The sequence below is a fragment of the Argiope bruennichi genome, chromosome 3, assembly GCF_947563725.1.
Source record: "Argiope bruennichi chromosome 3, qqArgBrue1.1, whole genome shotgun sequence".
NCBI classification, from domain to species: domain Eukaryota; kingdom Metazoa; phylum Arthropoda; class Arachnida; order Araneae; family Araneidae; genus Argiope; species Argiope bruennichi.
Genome location: NC_079153.1, coordinates 73035826 through 73056554, shown reverse-complemented (window position 1 = coordinate 73056554; position 20729 = coordinate 73035826). Strand labels below are relative to the sequence as shown.

At 25.0% G+C, this 20729-nt stretch overlaps 1 protein-coding gene across 2 annotated transcripts in view; it reads left to right on the top strand.

Annotated features, from left to right (window-relative positions):
• Nucleotides 1-20729, top strand: part of LOC129963047 (serine/threonine-protein kinase Pak-like) — a 33971-nt gene that overhangs the window by 7878 nt on the left and 5364 nt on the right. The window contains exons 2-11 of one of the 2 annotated variants that reach the window (XM_056077064.1): nt 993-1067; nt 2008-2090; nt 4447-4553; nt 10667-10826; nt 13203-13229; nt 14386-14462; nt 16489-16602; nt 17429-17664; nt 19331-19517; nt 20310-20402. In XM_056077064.1, coding sequence (XP_055933039.1) covers nt 1009-1067; nt 2008-2090; nt 4447-4553; nt 10667-10826; nt 13203-13229; nt 14386-14462; nt 16489-16602; nt 17429-17664; nt 19331-19517; nt 20310-20402 — 1143 coding nt within the window. In that variant the 5' untranslated portion in view covers nt 993-1008. The remainder of the gene's footprint in view (nt 1-992; nt 1068-2007; nt 2091-4446; nt 4554-10666; nt 10827-13202; nt 13230-14385; nt 14463-16488; nt 16603-17428; nt 17665-19330; nt 19518-20309; nt 20403-20729) is intronic. The other variant, XM_056077066.1, reaches the window with a different exon arrangement.

Here is a 20729-nt window from a genome sequence, read left to right as displayed (position 1 = left end):
AAAGAAGCAGGATGTATTATTTTGATTATGAGTAAAATTTAAAGAACTATATATGCAATCAGAACATTGAAATTAAAAAATAAATTTTACCAGTTTTGTTTATTTAATGTCATTTATTAATTATAACATTCTTTGTTAAATATATTAGAAAATAAATATAAAATTTATAGGAAATCATTAATTTTGTAGGCAAAAGGTAAAATAATTTTCGTCTTTCTACATTTAATAAAACCTTATTTCTTAATGATTCTCTTATTATCTTAGCTATATTTCTTAATTTTATACACCTTAACCCAGTGTTCTATTTATAAGACAATTACATTTCATCTGTTTTATTAAATTACTTGCATTCCATTTTTTCTTTTTTGCTTTGTCTGAGAAGCCAATATGTATTCTCTAGTTCCTTAACAATTTTTGTCTGGATTTTGAAGTCAATGAATTATTTAATTTATTATTAGTGGGTTTTTTAGTACTATTTTTATAGTAATGAGGTAATTAAAACAGTCTTTGTTTTTTTATATTTTGCCATATTTTTTAGAGTAATTTTTATTCATTTTCCTATAATTTTTTATGAAAAACAATAATAAATTTTTTGGGGAATTTAATTTTACTTCACATTATTTTAATCTTTTAACATAATTTAGATTTTCTGAAATTTATGCTTCAAATTAAGTTAGAGGTTAACAGGTTATTTAATCTAATTTCATTTTATATGGAAAATTTCCATTATTACTTTTAATAAGAAGAATAATATTAAAGAATATTACTTTTAAAAATAAAAGGCATTTTTAAAAAGAAATGAGAACGTGTAATTTCTTAGTTGAAACAAGAAAGGAATTTTTTTAAAAATTTAATTTAATCCTTTTCTTTTATGTTATTATTTTTAGGTGAAATTATTTTTGAAAATATAAATGTATCTTTTTATATAGAAGCATCCTAAAAGTAGTAAATTCTGAGACATTCTGATAGTTTATGGTTATTCATTTTTACAGATTTGTTGGTAATAAAATGGGTGATAGCTCAGAAGAAAAACCTCCTGCTCCTCCTGTACGCCTTACAAGTACAAGGTTTGTTTCATAATTAACTATTATTATTGTCAAATATTCTAATTTTATAGTAAATGTTTCTAAAAATTTTGTTAATTTGAATAAAATATTTTTAAGGCATTTTTTCCCTAAAGTTTATTATTATTAAGAAAATCTACATTTGATACTCATTATCATGAGCTTAAATTTTAAGGAAAATATGATTTTGTAATTGTGTTTTTTAATTCTTATTCTGACAATCCAGAAGAGTTTACATTTGAAAGGATCCTTAAAACTATTGGCATTTATCTACAATAGAGTAAAGTAACTATTTCTAAGAAGGATATTTTGAAAACCCAGTGTCAATAGTTTCTTTTATATAATTTTAGGTACTTGTTAGTGTTAATAACAACCACAAAGTGTCAAGAAAAAGTTTCGCCAAATTATAAAAATATACTTCAATGCATAAATATATATATATAGTAAATATGTGCATAAATATAGATCAAATCACATGATTGGTTGTGCCAATTGAAATCGCCAAATTGCTGAAATTTTTTCTTGGCATTTTTTGGCGACCATTACAACTGACGAGTGCTTAATTTTAAAGTATAAAAATCTTTAGTTGTTACTTAGTTAATCTTTGTGCCTTATATTTTCTCAATGATATATTTTTTATATAGTATTTTGTCCTGAAATAAAATTAGTATTCTTCAGATTTGAATTTCAAAGATTTGAGCTAGCTCTTAATTGTTGACCTATTTTATTTTTGAATAGCAATTAAATGTCAAATTTAAGATTTTATTTTCATATAATATATGTATTTTTATTAAATTAGATTAATTTAAGGAAGATTTTTTTAAATTATTTGCTTTTTATCTGTGAGAAAAATATAATTTTTCTATAATTCTTCTGATAATATTTTTGTTATCAAATTAATTTTTATTATCTTTTTTTTTCATTGTCATCTTGCTTTAATTAGGGATTCAACTGTGGCTGTTGATATGAGACCTTTGCCTAAGGAACCAGAAAGTGAAAAGAAAGTAAAGCTAAAACCTTCCAAAAGTAAGTAATAGAAAAGCTATAAAAATACTTTTTTATTGTGCAATAGAACTTTGTCTTACACTAAACTAAACTGATGGGACCTCATTAAAAATTTATTCAAAAATTCAAATTATAAAAACTGGATTTAAAAATTATTATAGTAAGAAAAGGACAACTTTAAAACTAGAAATTGTAATAAAGATTTTTGCTTGTTTGAATTTTAATAAATTGATAGTATATCATAATTTTTAACAATTTCGAAAATCTTTAATTGCTTTTTTTTATTGAATAGGCTGTACAGTAGAAGTCCTTTAGTAAATTAAGAACTCTGACTGATATTCACTTATATTCACAATAAAAACACTGCAGCAATAAAACAATATTTTATGATTTTTAGTTTGGACTTTTCAAATAAAGAAATTTGAACTGTACATAGTGTTTTTATTTTAAAAAGAAATTGAAAGGGCCAGATAAATTTTATAATTTGTCATGTCCATTTATATATATATATATATATATATATATATATATATATATATATATATATATATATATATATATATATATATATATATATATTTTATGCTTCTTTAAAATTTTACTTGGATCATAGGCAACTTCATACTTTGAAAGAGTTCAATTCATATAGGCTGCTTTATATGAATAAAACTTTCATTTATTTATTTATTTTACATAATCTCTGCCAAGTTGCAATATATATATATATATATATATATATATATGTGTGTGTGTGTGTGTGTGTGTAATGATATTTTAAAATCTAATTTAAACTTGATTCATTTCCTAATTTTTAGCTTAATTTAGCCCATATTAACTTCACTCTAAAATGTTCTCTAACTTCCTGATTCAATTTCATCTTTTTTATTTAATTAATTCAACATGAGTTCTAACATTGCTGATATGAACTTATTCCCACACTCAGAGTAAAGAGATAAGAAATTGTCAAGTAAAGACATTCTTTTAAAAGATCCCTATAATTCCCTTACCAAAATTAACCATGCAAAGAAATCCCTATCGAAATCTTGCAGTATAATCACAGGGTTAAATATTTCATTAGTTTTTCCTCATTTTGCTCTGATGTTGTTCTGTGTTGATGTGCTCATCAGTTCTGCTTGTGCATAAATCATGTGCATAAAATCATTATTTTATGTGAAGCAGGATGCAGTTTTGAAGACAGTGAAGAGACTTCGTATTTTTAAGTTCGTTTTATTCTCTCGCAGGAGGCAGGCATGATTTATGTACAGGAATGCGCTGACCAGGCACGTCTGCCACATTGCAGCACAGAAGCAGAAAGAAGAATGAAATAAATTATCTCTCGTCTTATATAACATGAGATATGGATAGGGAAAATATTTTTTTACAGTGCTAATATATTATTAAGATTCTGATAGGGATTTCTGACGCATGTTAATCATAAGTAAGGGAAACACAGGGATCTTTTAAAAAGGATGTGCTTACTGGACATTTTTCTATCCCTTCACGTGGAGTGTGTGAATGTGTCGCCGTTTAGCCAATTCAGCAATTTTATGAAGCTTCTCTTGATTTAATTAAGTAGAGGCAGTGGAATTGGATCAAGAAATAAGTGAATAATTTAGATTGAAGTTACTATGGGTTAAATTAAGATAAAACCTTGGAAATTAATTAAATTGAAATTAGAGTTTAAAATATCATTTTATATATAAATATATAATATATATATATATATTCATTGTTTCGATTCTCGAAACTAGAAAAATCTATATTTAAAAATACTCAATATTTAAATTCTTAAAATTTTATTTTATAAATTATGCCAAAATTTTCCCCTGTAAAAATGAAGAAATGAGATATATCCTCTTATTAAAAATAATTAATTTTAAAAGTTTGCAGAAATTATCATTTACATTATTACAGAAAGTATATTATTTAGAACATAATTTTTTAAATAAAATTTTATCATTTAAAATTTTTAAAAAATTATAGTGAGCTTATTTAAAACCATAAGAGCAAAATGATTTCAATTCTCATTCTTTCTGAAATTTAAAATTATTTAATTTTTCATTCTTTTTGAAACTCAAAAGCTGTGTAGGTATTCAAAAACTATCTGGATATTTTAAATGTTACAGTCTGTAATAAGTATATAATATAAAAAATGATGTGTATTTTTTTATCCCCATCTAGTTTATTTTACTTTTTAAAAATTGTTATTCATTTAAATATTGTATGTGTTTATTTATACTGAGCTGGTCTTTTATGTCTATTGTTTTTGTTTTTTTAGTATATTTATTTACTCAGGATATTAGATTTTTATTCATAAATTTAATGTTGAATCTGTCTTGTTATCATAATTCATTAAATTTTTACAATGCTTTCTTAGGTACAAAGAAGGAAAGAAAGGAAATGGAAAAGCCTATTATATCACCTCCTACAAATTTTGAGCACACTGTTCATGTTGGTTTTGATGCAATCACTGGAGAGTTCACTGTATGTTGGAAAATTTTATTTATATATTTTGGTCCTTTTTAAATCTTACAAAATAGATGCAACTGTACTATAATTGAGCTAATTTTCTATCATGAGATTATTAATTAAATTTGGTATAATTCTTTTTTAATTAAGTAAATCCTTTATTTAATTAAATGAAAGTTTCTATAAAATTGTAAAGTAGTTAAATCACAATGAGTTATATTTTAATAAACTCATTGTCTTTATAAATACTCTTTAAATAGGGCTGTATAATATAAATGCAAAATGTTCATTATATATTTATTGTACATGAAATGTTAAGAATAAAAATTCTTACAACTGTTTATAAAAAGAGGTGAAGGAAAGAAAAAAGTGCCAAATTTCAGTTGTTTACTTATTAAATACTCTTATCTGAACACTTTTTTCCCATCAAATTCATTTTCTGTTCATGAAAATAAGAGTTTCTTAAGATGTAGTAACTATTGTAGTTGGTTAAATATAATTTTCCTTTTTTTTATAGTTGCATAATTCCTCTTTCGTAATAGTGTTTTCTTTTGCTTGTAAAAAACTGCATCAAGTTTTGACATTTGCATCTGAACCTAAAAATTTTGCCATCTAAAAAAAATTCTGCAAGACGATAATAAAAAACTTTATTATCTGCTGGTGGGTGCAACAAATTAACCTATCCAGACAGTAATAGCTCTTAGCAAGTTTTCAACTTGTATAGGTTTCACATTGTCGTGTTGATACATTATATCTTTTCTGTTAATGAACATTGATCTCATCAGGTCTTTGATAGATTCACTTATTTTATTCATTTGATTTTATTCATTTATTTATTCAATTATATAATTGAATATCAAAATAAACAATTCCTTTGAAATCCAACCATCATTTTTTTTAAAAATGAATAACTTTTGAGCAGACTCATTCACTTGTGTTCTACAATCATTTATGTTCTATATTGTTGATAATTGTCTGCTTTTCACTTCTCATATGATTTGCTTCAAAAATGCACATCTGTAATATAGGTGTTGTTGTTTTCACATTTGAATAGCAAATCACAGATGGCAATGCAACAAAGAAAATTTCTTGTCTATAATAATTTGCAGAACCCAAATATTGAACTTTGAAATGAAACCATGTTGCTTTACATGATCATAAACGATTAAGTAAAATAATTTTAAAAAATTCAATATTAGAATGATTCCTTAAGTTCTTGTTCAGCAGTTTTAACTAGATTTTTAACTAGCCTTGTAAAATTTAGCAATCTTAAATATTGAAATTGTCAGAGTGAAATTTTACAAAACAATTTTGCCACTGATCATATGATAGTGCATTTTCTGCACACATTTCATAAAATCTTTTCCAGCTTATATAACATTTTTATCACTGTGACAATAAAAAAATCGTATCAAAATGTTCATTTTCTTTTATATATATTATAATTTTTAATGAAATATGTTGGCTAAAAAATAAGACCCGGTAAAATCCATTGAATTAACAATATGCTATAACATTTGCAAAATATAGGAGTGAAAATTTTAGTGAAAATTATAATGGTTTCCATGTTAAATGATATTACCTTATAAATTTTTTTTTAGTTATTCATTGTTTTTATAAATATGCTTTTATATATTCATTCTGTATATAATTTTTTCAGTATTTAAAAAAAATTAATGGATTACTATTTAGAAGTTTTGATGTCTTGGTTGAGTTATTAGATATGGCTTTTAACAATTTTGTTGGTAACTAAAAAAATCCAGTATTTGTTTTTAAAAATAAATAGTTGATTTAAAATAAAACACATTGTGTAGTCTAAATGAATTTGATTAAAAAATTTCTTTATTAATTGTAGTTTTATTTATCAGAGTTGTAGCATCACGAAAAAAGCTTAAATTTGAAAACCATTTTTAAGTATCTTATTTGGGGGGGGGGGTCCTTCAAAATGTTTAATTTTCTTGAGAAGTGCAAAGAAAACCTTTTTCCTGCTCCTTCTTTCTTCAATATTGGACACCATCTTATATTAAAATATTGGAATAGTTATTTCAAAGGAGCATATGAAATATGGGAATATGAAATATTTATCTTGAGAAATATTCAAACGTTTTAATTTTTAGTGTTTTAGATGAAGAATTTATTTTAGTTACAATTTGCAATTGAATATTTAACCTTTTATGGGTTGTTAAAAACAAATGCACTGATTGGATATGAAAATAAAAATAAAGCAAGATGTATTTGGAGCACAAAAGAGATACATATATTAAATAGGGAAGAAATGCTCTTAAAACACACATAATAAATATCTAGGACAATCAAACACTTTTATTCATATTATAGTGAAGCCTTTTTGATGCATTACATTCAATTGTTCCCATTAATATGCTGTTTTAGAATAATTCCGTGAATGACCTACTTAATGAATTACTTACTACCAATATAACTTAATTATAACTCGTTATGGTTTGTAATTAAGCTAGTTTTGCATAAATTCAAAATATAAGAAATTTTAACTTCAAATCAGTTTTGTCAGTTCTCAGTTATCCTAATTTCTTTAATGGTGTGCTTTTATTAATATCTCTTGTCTTTTTAAAATTTATTATTTGTTGGGAGAGTCTTGCCAAATTTTAGTTTTAACTTTAAAAAGTTCTATTAGTTCTTAAAATTTGAAAGAAATAAAATTTTACTTGACTTTTACTCTTCAAGTTTCAGATTCTATAGTTTTTTTAGCGGTTTTTGCTTCCCCCCTCCCCCCAGTGAAATCTCTTCTATATATATATAATTGTTTGTCTCAGTTGACAAAGCACTGCTAAACTACTGAAGTTAGGAACATGTCATTTAGCAAGAGCCTGCTTCTTGGTATTAGAGGTTCACTAAGAATGAATTTTGTTGTTGAATGTGGGATATTTACTTCAATAAGAATTTTTAAAATCCATTTTCTAGATACTAAGATCCATACTATTCTCTTTCCAATTCCCCAGATCAGACAAATCTTAGTGTCGATTCCCTAATAAAATAGCAAAAACATTTAATCTTGGTGAAGATTTGAGACCCAAATTGATTAATAGTGCTAAAAAATACATTCTAAGCTTACTTACTTAAACACTTAATTATCTTCATATAAATGCCAGTGCTTTAGATGTTGCTAATAATAATTGTGGAATCATACATATTATATATCTATACATGGAATTGGAAATAAATATTAAGTTAAATTGAAAAGAAAAAAAGGATTAAATGGAATAAAAATTAGGAAATGAGGAATCCAGCCTGAAGATTTTATCAAGGGTTACCCGCAGGCAAGGATTTTTCTCTGTGAGGGTTTGACTTTTGTCGTATTGACCCCTTGTGACTTGATACTCACATTGGTTTTCTTGCTTGGAATTTCTTATTGTAGAAGATCTTGTTTTGATGATTGTTTCCTTAATAGTACCCTTCCTTCTTAAATCAATAGTGCCCTTTATATACTCTGAAATATTTTACTGTGTATGACAATATGCAATTGATATAATCATCAAGGTTTTTTGCTCAGTGAAGCAAAAATCTTCAATTTCTAAAACAATATTGTGTATATTATTTACATATTGTGCTGTTTTGGTTTCATCACCATTTTATCAATGTATTATTTTAAAATGTTTGGCACTTTCAAAAAGGAGTAGATTGAGTTATAAATTGATATTAAAATTAATCGATTAACTATTTAAAATTTTTAAATTAAAATTATGTATTGTTAGAAAAAAAGGCAGAAAACACCCTCTGCTTAGAAAGTATATGGATCTACATATGCATGGAAGGGTGTTTATTTATTTATTTTTTTACTTATTTATTTATTATTATTTTCCATAAGATGCTTAAAAGTGTTTAATTTTTTCATTAGTTCTCACTATGCATTCTTTTAGAGACCTTAAATTAAATGACTAAAATTTTTGTAAATTTTTTTTTTTAATGAGGGCATATTTATTTCTTAGAGCTAGGATTTATGAAGTAAATACCTCCATATTATTTTGCATCATTTTGTAAACAGATTTATGGAGAGACATACAAATTAAATAAAAACAAAAGAATTGGCAACTATACTGCTTTTGCTCATGTTGCATTACTGATTAATTTGTCAAGTAATGTGTTAGAAGTCCTCTTTCTTTTTTATATGATTTTAAAAATAAAACAAAGTAATTGCCTAGAAAATATAATTAACAGAAAATTTTTGAAACTAATTGACATTATAAGCAGAGAATTCAGAGTGTTAACACCACTGTGATTCATAATTTTTAAATGTAATTATTCTGACATGCATAATTAAATATTTTTACATGACTATAATAAATGGATTGTTGTTTCAAGTTAAATTCTTTTATATCAACTCTTCAGTAAGTTAATTAATTATTTTGTATTCTATTTTAAACAGTATAATACACATTTCTCTGTGTGTGTGTGTGGGGTTAATTCAAAAAGACATGATTTTCAAGACTATCTAATCCTGTTTTAAATAAAAGCATTATTTTAAATTAAATTTTTTAAAGAAGTCTATACTAAATGCATTTTATAAAATTTAAGTAATAGGGGTTTTATTACTAAAATTTTCTTATTAAATGAAATAATTTTTTTGAAACAATATACAGATAAAAGTAAATCTTTGTGTGATTAATTTCTTTTTTAATTTTTTGATGTAATATAATAGTGATGCCATGCATTTTGCATTCTTGTTGATACATTCTATTTGTTTTTGTTTTTTTATTTATCTCTATAATGATAGTTATTATGATACTCCCTTTCCGGTTTTCAAGAAAATACTTGGCTGATTCATTTTCCTAATAAAAACAACCAAAAATAAAGTCATTGTGCATTTCCCATTTTCAAATAGAAAATGATTAAATTCATTTTAGAAAATAAAATAAGAAATGCATTTTTCCTTGTTTATCAGTTGATCACTATCATAAGAAAGGATTTATCATCTTAACTGTTGATCCTTTTCTCCCAAAATAACCACTGTGTATGAGATATGTTTACATTTTTAAGCTATGACCAGGCATTATAATAATGTCTTTTTCTTTCATGTGTCTGGCATCTGTATTAAATTCACAGCTACAGGTGAGCATCATCTGAACATAATCTTCATTTTGTGAAGTAGTTTCCTCCTTAATACAGCACATTTCTTTCCAATGTTATTTGTTGTCATACCATTTTGCATGCCTAAATCCTCATTATTTTTATTACCTTTGTACTTTCTAAATTATATTCAAAATCTCCAGTTTAATATCTGTGAAAAATGTCTTTTTGGAATTATCCGTGTTTTATGCTTGTAAGAAATTTGTAATTTGGTATAAAATTATATATTTTGAATTTAATCACAAAAAATAAGAATAGCTTATTTAGAGATTTTGGTCAATAATCAAAATATTGATAGATGCTTGAGAAAAGAAGTGTATTAGATATTTATATAAATAGCAAGAAGATGTAATAAGACTTCTTAATTCATGGAGGAAAGCTATGAAAATAAATTATTTTTCTGCAATTAATTACTATATCTATGTGCAAAGAATATTTCTCTACAGATAATAAATCTGTTTCAGTTAGTGCATGTGAAATGTTTCTATATTTCTGCTTAATATATAATCTTTAATTTATTAACTTATCCCTGTTTAATGCTAATTTATGTTAATTTGCCTGAAAATATTAAGAAGGAATCTAATTTCTATATTTATTTTTCCTCATCTATATGATTTTTTTTTTTTACTCACAAATTTACTTTAAATATTACATATTTACTCAAACAGTGGGGATTACTTATCATTACATCTTTTTTTGCCACTTTTTTGTTGCTTATTTGTACGAATATAGTTTTAGTTTTTAAATTAATTAGTTTTTTATTGAGCTTTTCTTTGTTAAAATTAGACGTAGCTGTTGCTTATATTTTTTTATATTTGAATTAAGCTAGCTACCTTATTTTTATGTAATCTATTTTCAAAGCTTTGATTATTCTCATTGAATTATTAGACTTTGAAAAGACAAATGAAGCAAATGTTTCTTATTAAAAAATATAGTACAAGTTTAAATAAATGAAATGCTGTCGATTGTAATGATTATGTTAAACATCTTTTGGCAAGTCTTATGAAAGAGTTTTTATTTTTCAGGGCATGCCAGAATCATGGGCCAGATTATTGCAGAGTTCTAACATTACCAAATCAGAGCAGAAGCAAAATCCACAAGCAGTTTTGGATGTTCTGAATTGGTATGATGCTAGTACCAAAGAGAAACAGGAGTCCAAATATATGACCATGAATAAAACATTTGGTAAGAAAATGAGTATCTTATTTGATTTTTTTTATGAAATAAGCTAGATAATTATTGTTCATTAGTTCATAAGGCACAACAGTAACTTTTAAACTGAATTTCGGGTTTTTTTATTTTTATTTTTTTACTTCATACATCTTACTTAAATACTTATTGTGTATGCATTAAAATTGTCTTCTTACAATTGTATGTTTCTGTTGGCAGTTTTCACTGTATTTTGTCATTATGTGCCATTTTATAATTAAAAAATACCTGTGAAAAAACTTATTTCTTCTAATTGGAATTTTGCCATGCAATCCATTAAAAAAGTGTCTGGTCATTTCATATTGCTTATTATATATAAAATTTAGATTCAAGAAAATACGTAATTCACCTTGGATGTAAGCCCTCTTTAAAAATATGCAAAAAAATGTATTAAAATGTGTAATATATTCAGAGAAGGAGCCATTCACTTATTGATATATGCATAATCTTTAAATTTTCTACAAAAGCAGTCCCCATTTTTTCATCTTTTAAATGGTTTTAAATAATAAAAAATTCCTAGATATGAAATTTTAGACAAAGTGGTTTGAAATAACTGGAATATACAAAAAAAAAAAAAGATTTAGGTGCTGTTTCAATATATGCTAACATAACACTATATTCTTTCACTCTATTCTCACTATATTCTTTCTTTCATTCCATTTTTTATTTCAGTTGTTAATGCTTTAATTTTGCTTTAGAAAAGATTTTTTTTAAGAAAAAGTTCACAATGTTCACAATAATGAATGATGAAACATAATTAAAAAAGAATGTTAAATAAATAAAATGCAGAATTCTGCATGTTTCAGCTATCAGTCTGTATTTGAGGTTTGGCTACTTATGTACTATTGCAACCATATTGATGACATCAAATAAGATTCAATGTCACCAATGTTAAAATTCCCATTTAGAGCCTTAGATATATGTGAAATCGGAGTTGCCAATTTATTGAGTTATCCTGAATGTTGGCATTGTTCTGATAGTACTAAGTATTTGTTTGTTTATTGACAATTTTTTCATTTTCAGTATTAAAAGTGAACTGTATAATATATAAATAATTGTTTTAAAAAATGCAAGACGCCTTTGTAAGCATCATAGTTTTAAAATGTGATATTAAAGATAAATATTTAAATATCTAAGCACAAGTATAACACATAGCTGCATTCTGTATTACAGCACAAAGTTGGGGGGATAATTTTGCTAGGAGAGGAGGAGATACCTGCCTTGATATAGTATCAGCATTTCACTGAAAAGAAAGGGTCGGGGAATGATGAAAGAATAAAGAATTCTAAATTGCATATAAAATGTGATCCAATTCTAGCAATAACTATACATGCTGCAAATTTATTTGATGATAATGCTATGTCTTATTAAATATGTCTTCTAACTATATATGCTTCTTTCTTTCGAAGAAGCATATATTGTAAATAAAAAATTATATTATAAATTTGTTTGTGTATTTTTGTCAAAATGAAGCACATTATCCTTTTTACATTGAATCAATGAAAAAGTGGTTTCACTTGACTTTTGCTTCACAATACAATTTATTCCCAAATTATGCTCATTAAGCGAGATTCTTCTGTATCTTGAAATATTTGAATTAAAATAGGGATTCACAATTATTATTAGAAACTGAAAATTTCATTTGTTTCTTGCTCATACCCATGTGTCTGAAAATTATAAAATATCCTTTGCTTTCAAGCTATTTTAATCTGGAAGGTATGGATATGTATTTGAAATTAGTTGATACTATTGGAGGAGGGGGGGGGTAGTTTGAGTTTATATAGATATGAGAATATTCTCTTGTATGAAAAAAAAATATTTCATATATTTATAGAGAATAAATTTTTACTGCTACAGGTATGCACAGTTTTATTGTATAATGAACAGTTTCAGAATAACAAACAGTGTGTAGATACTTTTTTGATGGACTGTTACGCATAATTATTTCTGCTGCAGGTATTCAAATATATTTCAAACTTTCTATGTTTTTCTTTCAATATGTAGTTTCAATTTAAATTTCATTAATTTGTATTATCTATGTAATGAGTGTCTTATTAAATAAATTTAAAGGAACATATTACTTTGTTTAAATTACTTATTAGATTTAGAAGTACAACATTGGATATATTGTTTTCTTTATTGCTTATATCTACAGTTTTTATTTAATGCTGTTTTCACTGTGATAATTTTTTTTTAATGTATTATTTAAAGTATCTACAAATTTATTTTCTAAAAATTGTGCTTATCTTCATTAGTGAAATTTTCTCTGATTGGTTTAAATTTTAATGTTTTACATAAATTTATGTATTTATAATTATTAATAATAATTAATAAAAATAATTCATTTTCAAGCTGACATAGCAACAATATGGCAGCCAAGTAGGTGTCACATTTTTAAAAATTATAATTTAGAAGCTATTTTTTTTTTTAATTAAGTACATAAATAAATTTCTGTCTATTATATCTTATATGATTTTCTTTCTGAACTGTCTTTAAGTTGTAAGACTTATTAAAATACATGTAAAAGAATATGATCATAATAATTTTAATTACTTTTTTTTAAATAAAGATCTTTAGTGAGAATAAGTTTAATGTTTGGAGAGAAAAATTAATTTATTAAGGCTTCCAGATCTTATGTAGGATATTTTATGGTGGACAGATGTATTTTTAATAAAATCTTTATCTTAGTATAAGGAAGGGCAAGATTATTTTTGTTGAAACAATGATTACTAAGGATTTATTACTAATATGTAATTTGAAAGTTTGTTTATTATTTCAAAAAATATAGATTGGTGCAACTCTATTTTTTTTTTTTTTAATCTAAAAGAAATTGGCTTGTTTTATAAAAAGATACCAAACAAAAATTCAGTTGGAGTTTCAGCAACTTTAATATACTATAAGAGTTGGAAGTTTATTAGAGACAATCATGTGATTACAGCTGATAAAATTTTTAATTCAAAATATTTATAACTCCTTGATGTAATTAATAACATTCTGAATTACTTATTCCAACAATCAGGAAGTTGTAAAATACGTGAAGCTGTACCAGTTCTTCTGATGGCTGTGATAAAGAAATCTATCTACAAAAATATCTGGAATAATTTAATAAAGTATCAAGGGTTTCCCCCCCCCCTTCCTCCTCTGTTCAGGTTTAAGCCTTTTTGATATGATATAAATCTAAAGATATAAAGAAGCCATTTTGCATCTAAAATGCTCCATAATTTTTAAAAAGGGCAAATCACACTAATGCAGAATTGAGATTTCTTTCTTTTGTTGAGATTTTGTTAATTTCCTTTTCTCTGGGAACAAGTTATACACAACACTGACAACAACATTAAGTGATTGTAAAGGTTTCAAGCTAGTACCAATGTTCTAATGATTAATTGCCTCAATTAAATTTCTACCTTTTTATTATTTTACAGAAATCTTGCATTTTATTGGTATTTCTTTTTACAATTAAAATACTTATAATTATAATTGCTACATACTTAATAAATACTTTTTTTAGTAAATATTAACTTCTATTTAATTTAAGGGGACCCATCTCCAAGACCTAGCTATTTAGCCGACAAATATGCCATAAATGCAGTTGTTTCTCCACTTCCTGTGTCTGTAAGTATGGAACTAAAATTTCTGTCTCTTTCTTTCAGTGTGTGCATGGGTTATGGTTTGAAATATCTTTTGTGAGTTTAATTCACTGCCATGTACCTACACTAGAAGACACAGACAAAATATAATTGTTAATGCTATTTTTTAAAAATAAAATACTGTTTATTTTTTAAAAGGGGCACACAAGTAGTTCATAGAACTTAAATTTTCCCCATTAGTTCAATAAATATCTACTCAATTTGATTAAAGAAGAAATATAGACATAGTATTTAAAGCTATGTTGCAGTAAACAGCTATATTGTCAATGAATGTAATGAGGGATTGTGCCATGGATTCATGATTTACATATGTAAATTTATTGAAAAATTTGAAACAATCAAATGTGAAAGAGATCATTCATCTTTTTGTTAATTGCTCTGCAACATTGATTTTGTTAAAAATATGGATCTTTTGCTAAATTATGGGATTTTCAAAGTATCAGATGGACAATATTGCCATTTTTTAAACATTTTTATTCGTGTATTTATTTATTTTGTATATCTCCCCCTTTTAATAAAAAAATGCTTCTGAATTTTAAGGTAACCAAACACAATAAATTAAGTTAAATTTATTAATTGATGTATTAAAGATATATATTTTTGGTGTAACTTTTTATAAAAATTATAATCATAATATTTTTCTCATATGTTTTAAAGAATTTGAAATCAATTGCTCCTAAAATTTATGAAATTCTTTTCTTTTTATTCATTAAAGAAAAAATTTGGTAGTAAAGGCCACTTTTCTCTATATGCTACAAAATAGTTAAGCATTCTGCTATTATGCAGACACTTTTTTTTTTCCCACCATGCTTGGTGTGTTGTTAATGCAATTTTGCCGTTACTGTTTCTTTTAGTATTCCTTTTATTTGTTATGTCAGCCATTTTTCATTTGTGATTTTAAATGCTTTATTTTTCTGTTAGTGGAATTATTGTTCAGTTTTAATTTTATGATAATTAGTATGAACAGGGGTGAATCCTTTTGAAGGTAACATTATTTAATTCTTAAACACTCTGCTACTGTGCATCGGATTTTGCTCTACTTTCATGAGTAAATCTGTGACAATCAACTGTATGATTGATGGTCTAAAAACTCATCTAAATAAGCACATATCTTCTACTGACATGTGTGTGTGCTTGTGCGTATTTGCGTGTGTACATGTGTTAATTAGTATATTTTCAAAAAAAAAAAAAAAAATCTTTAAAAGAATGAAGCTTATCTGAAGCCTAATAAATGAAAACTTTTTTTTCTCAGTATTAAAATTTTTTTTATTCTACTTTAGCAGAAATATATTTCATATATTGTTAAGAGCATACTATGTAATAAATAAGAGAAAGAATATGAAGCGAGATCATTCTGAAGATTTTAGATACATGAAAACAGTAAAAATGATGACCATTCAATAATCTTACTGTTGTTCAGAATAATCAGATACCATTGCATCTTTAACATGAATTCTTTTATCCATGAATTTCTTAAGGTATATACCCACCAATTTTTTATTGTTGCAAGAAATATTCTATTAATGGAGAATGTTTTGCATTAAAACTTAAAAAATACTTTAAAAACAATTGGATTTTAATAGTATTTTAATTGAATATGTTTACATATAAAGTCAAGAAGTTATTTTCTAATTTTTTAATAAGGCTATGATGTTATAAATAATAAATTTTATATTTATGGAAAAGCTGTTGTTCTCATTTACATTTAATTATAAATCTGTTATTGTAAAAATAATGGAATGAGTGAATCCTCGTATACTTGTTGCTTTTAAACATTACAATATTTAAAAGATTTTCCAGGTATATTAAATGTCACAGATAAAAAAAATAAATTGTAATATATAACAAAAAGTGGTATTTTGACTATATGAATTAAACTTGCTTATTTAAACTAAAAATGGGTCATTTTTATATATTATAAAATTTTTGTCAATGAACTTGTAAAAATAATAGTAAATCTCTCTTATTCTCCTTGTCTGCCTTTTATGTAGCCTACAAGGAAACCAGAACCTACTCCACCAACAACACCGGAAGATGAGGAAGAAGATGAACCAGAAGCCCCTCCACCTCCAGTAGCAGCTAGACCTGAAAAAACAAAGTCAATTGTAAGTTCATATTTGAAGTAAACTTTATATTCTTAGACAAACTAAATGTTTTTAAAAATATTTTTATTTTAAAAACAAGTGAGAAATGTACTTGTTTTAAAGATTATAATTAGAATTATTTTTTAAATAACTTCTAAAAAATTTTTAAAAAAAGTAGCTTGAACTTATACAAATTAAAATACTTCTTGTAAAAAGTATTTTACCTCAAGACTTTGCTAAATAATTTTACTAAGAAAAATTGTTTATGTATTTTTCTAAACTGTATGGTTTGAAAAAATTTTATATCCTTTAAGATGTGATTTTAAAATCAGATATATTGAGAATATCATTCTCGTTGTAAGGCATTGACAAACCTTCTGAGAGCCTGGTGAGAAAATTAGTCACCGGACAAGGATGGGAAATGAGAGGGGAAACATGACAGAAAAAGAGAGGACTGCTGTGTGGAAGATGCTTTGTGTGTGTCTTGATATTATATTGTGTCCCATTTGCAAATAATAAAAATAAAATTATTGAGACTGAAGTTATTATTTCTTATCTGATTACTCATTTAGAAATGAGTAGTAAATAAACTCTTTATTTATTTATTCATTTATTGTCTTGATATTAGACTTTGGAATAGGCTAAAAGTTTTCAACCTTAAATTTGACCTTGCCTTATTTCAATCTTACTCAAATCCACCAATTCAATTACAACTTCAAATTAAAGTCAAATATCATAACTCTTGCCCATTACGGATTTACATCTTTATTTGACATTGTTTTAATTTCAATTTTGATTTAATTTTATTTTTCAGATATAAATTTAAAAAATCATGTTATTATTTCAGTATACAAAACCTATTGATGAAGAAGTTAAGAATGAAGCCTTAGCATATGATAAACGAGATATTGCAAATAATAACAATGCTCCAGCAACAATGACACCTGCTCCCACAACAACAAGTACTGTGAAGACTAGAAAAAAGAAATTGACTGAAGATGAAATTATGGACAAAATTAGGAGCATTGTATCTGTGGGAGATCCTAACAGACGTTATACAAAAATGGAAAGAATAGGAGTTGGGTAAGAAATTAATTTTTTTATTGTTTGAATTATTTTTGTTTTTAAATTAATATTTAGAATCTTATTTATACAGATTCTATGAGATATTTAAAAGTTTAGCTTTTGTTGTATTGTATTTCAGTTGTTTCAATAGAATACTGTTTTTCAGAAATGGAATCTGAAAATATTTTAGATTGCTTTTTATGACTATATCAATAGAAATCATCAAATACTGATTTGTTGAAAAAAAATGTAATTTGATCATTTCTCCCATTTTTAATTATATACTATCTTTGGTGAACTATTTGTTTACCTGAAGTATTGGTTGTATTTGATTTCAATAAATTCTTTAATTTTCCTTTTGTAGAAAATTTTTAAACTTGAAATTGTAACAAAAAAAATTAAATAATGCTATTTTGTTGCCTTACACCTATGCTCTTTATGTCCGTGAACCTTCTTAGTGGAATTATGTGTCAAACTTCGCACTGTCTGTATTGTCTAACATCTGATTAAAAGTTGTTTTAAAGTACTTTAACTTTACTTTCTTATTTTTCATGCTGTCGATTCCTATTTTAATTGGTGTGATACAATTTATGTATGTTATTTGAGCTTGTCCATTACCATATTAGCTGTTTTAAAACATGCTGTATTAAAACTGAAAGTGCAGTCATTCAACATACCAGATTTATTTCTTCACATACTTTGAAATATGTTTTTCGATTTCACCAAAAAAAGAGTAAGATAAAAATCAATATGCAAAGATTCATTATAGCATTAGTAAAAAAATATGGAAATATAAGCAAGATTTTTTTTTAAATTTATAAAAGTGTTTAAAAGTAAAATAAAAAAAATAAAATAGTTTCATCAGATAAATAGTTCATAAAAGTAAAATAAAAAAATAAAATAGTTTCATCAGATAAATAGTTCATAAAAGTAAAATAAAAAAATAAAATAGTTTCATCAGATAAATAGTTCATAAAAGTAAAATAAAAAATAGTTTCATCAGATAAATAGTTCATAAAAGTAAAATAGTTTCATCAGATAAATTGTTCATAAAAGTAAAATAGTTTCATCAGATATTTGATGAAATGATGAAAGCAGTTTGAAATTCATTGCAAATGAAAAAGATATACACAAACATTCTTAAAAAAATTAAGTTTGGTTAGAAATTGCACATTAAATTGTGCAATTATATTGTCTGAAGTTATAAAAAAACACCACCAAAAATCAAATCAAAATTTCAAAAAAAAAAAAAAAAATGTCAGTCTGTGTCTATATTGATAGTTTTAAACAAGTTATCTGTTTATAGTATATCAGACACATTCTCCTTTATTTTTAACAGATTTTTTGCTTTTATGCATTACTACCTATGCTTATTTATAATTGTATTTCTTGATTTGAGTTGTGTCTTCTTAATTAATCTATTGCTAAGTTATGTGTCTTTGAAGTCATTATAGGTTGAACTGCAAAACTTTACGAAACATCTTCATTGTTGTTAATTTCTTTGTCTTTTTTTTTTTTTTTAATTAAATATTTTACTTTGGCTAGAAAAAAAAGTTTTCTGGAAATACAGAAATAATTTGTTTTAATGTTTTAAAAATAATGAAAAAAAAAACAATGCAATATATATATATATATATATATATATTTCCGGAAAGTTTTTATATGTGGAAATTTTATGTTTCAGGGCGTCAGGCACTGTGTATACTGCCATTGAATCTGCAACAGGAATGGAAGTTGCTATTAAGCAAATGAATTTGCCTCAACAACCCAAAAAGGAGCTCATAGTGAATGAAATTTTAGTTATGAGAGAGAACAAACATCCTAATATTGTCAATTACCTTGACAGCTATATAGTTGGGGAAGAATTATGGGTATGAACTATGTTTTATTATCAATAATCTCCTAAAAGCAAGAAAAATTATTGTACTATTGTATTATATTTATTTTAATACATATATCTCATATTCTTTTTATCATTATTTAAATGAAAATTTTGTAAACCATTTTGATTGGTGTTTGCAATTTACCAGCTATCTAAGATTTTAAGATCCATTTATATTTTCTTTACTGTGCTTGCATAATTTAAAAGAATATCTTTTTATTGCTGAAGTTCTATCCGGTAGTGAAAATATAAAATGAGCAATCAAAAAAAGAAAATATTTTTCCTTATACTTTTACCAAATTATTGCAGAATTTTTATTTTCCATGAATACTTTTTATCTTTAATTCATTGTTGTGTATTCCAAATCGTTTATAATTTTCATTAAAAATTATGCTCATACATTAATGAAATTGAAATATGCAGTTGTAACGTTGTTGATAAAAATTTATTAAAAGCCATATTAAATGTCTTTCTAGGCTGTTTGATATTGTGTTTTGATAATTTTTTATTGAAACTTGAAGATTCTGTAACTATATACCAAGACTTAAAATTACACCTAAACTAAAGTCAATTGCTTTAAGCATCCACAAGTGCATTTTTTTTCTTTTGTTTTTATTACACATTTCCTATGGCTTTATCTGATATCTTAATTCTTGATTTTGAAATTTTTATCTATTTAAATCTTTATTTATGTACAGGATTGCTGGGGAAGAATTAAGATGAAATATGCCTTTACTAAATATTACTCATTTTTAATTGTGTTTTAAATGTAATATTACAGGTAATAATGGAGTATTTGCCAGGTGGTTCTTTGACAGATGTAGTAACAGAAACATGTATGGCAGAAGGCCAGATAGCTGCAGTCTGTAGAGAGGTAGTTCCATATTATTTGAAAATATTTTCTTTCATTTGCAAGTTTTACTTTGTATTATGAACTTTTTTAAGCCATTTAAATCTTCACATTTATATTAAAATGTCATTTTGATTTTGCTGAATTTAAAATAAATGCCAAGTATTAAATTGAAAAATGTTTGGAATTAATAAATGATCTTTGTAATATTACTTTAAAATGTCAAATTTCACATTAATTTGAATTGTTGAAAAAATAAATCAATAAAAAATATTATTTGATTAAATTTGTATTCTATCAATGAAACAGTCTTATTGCATTCCTAGATAAAACTACCATTCAAAATCCATA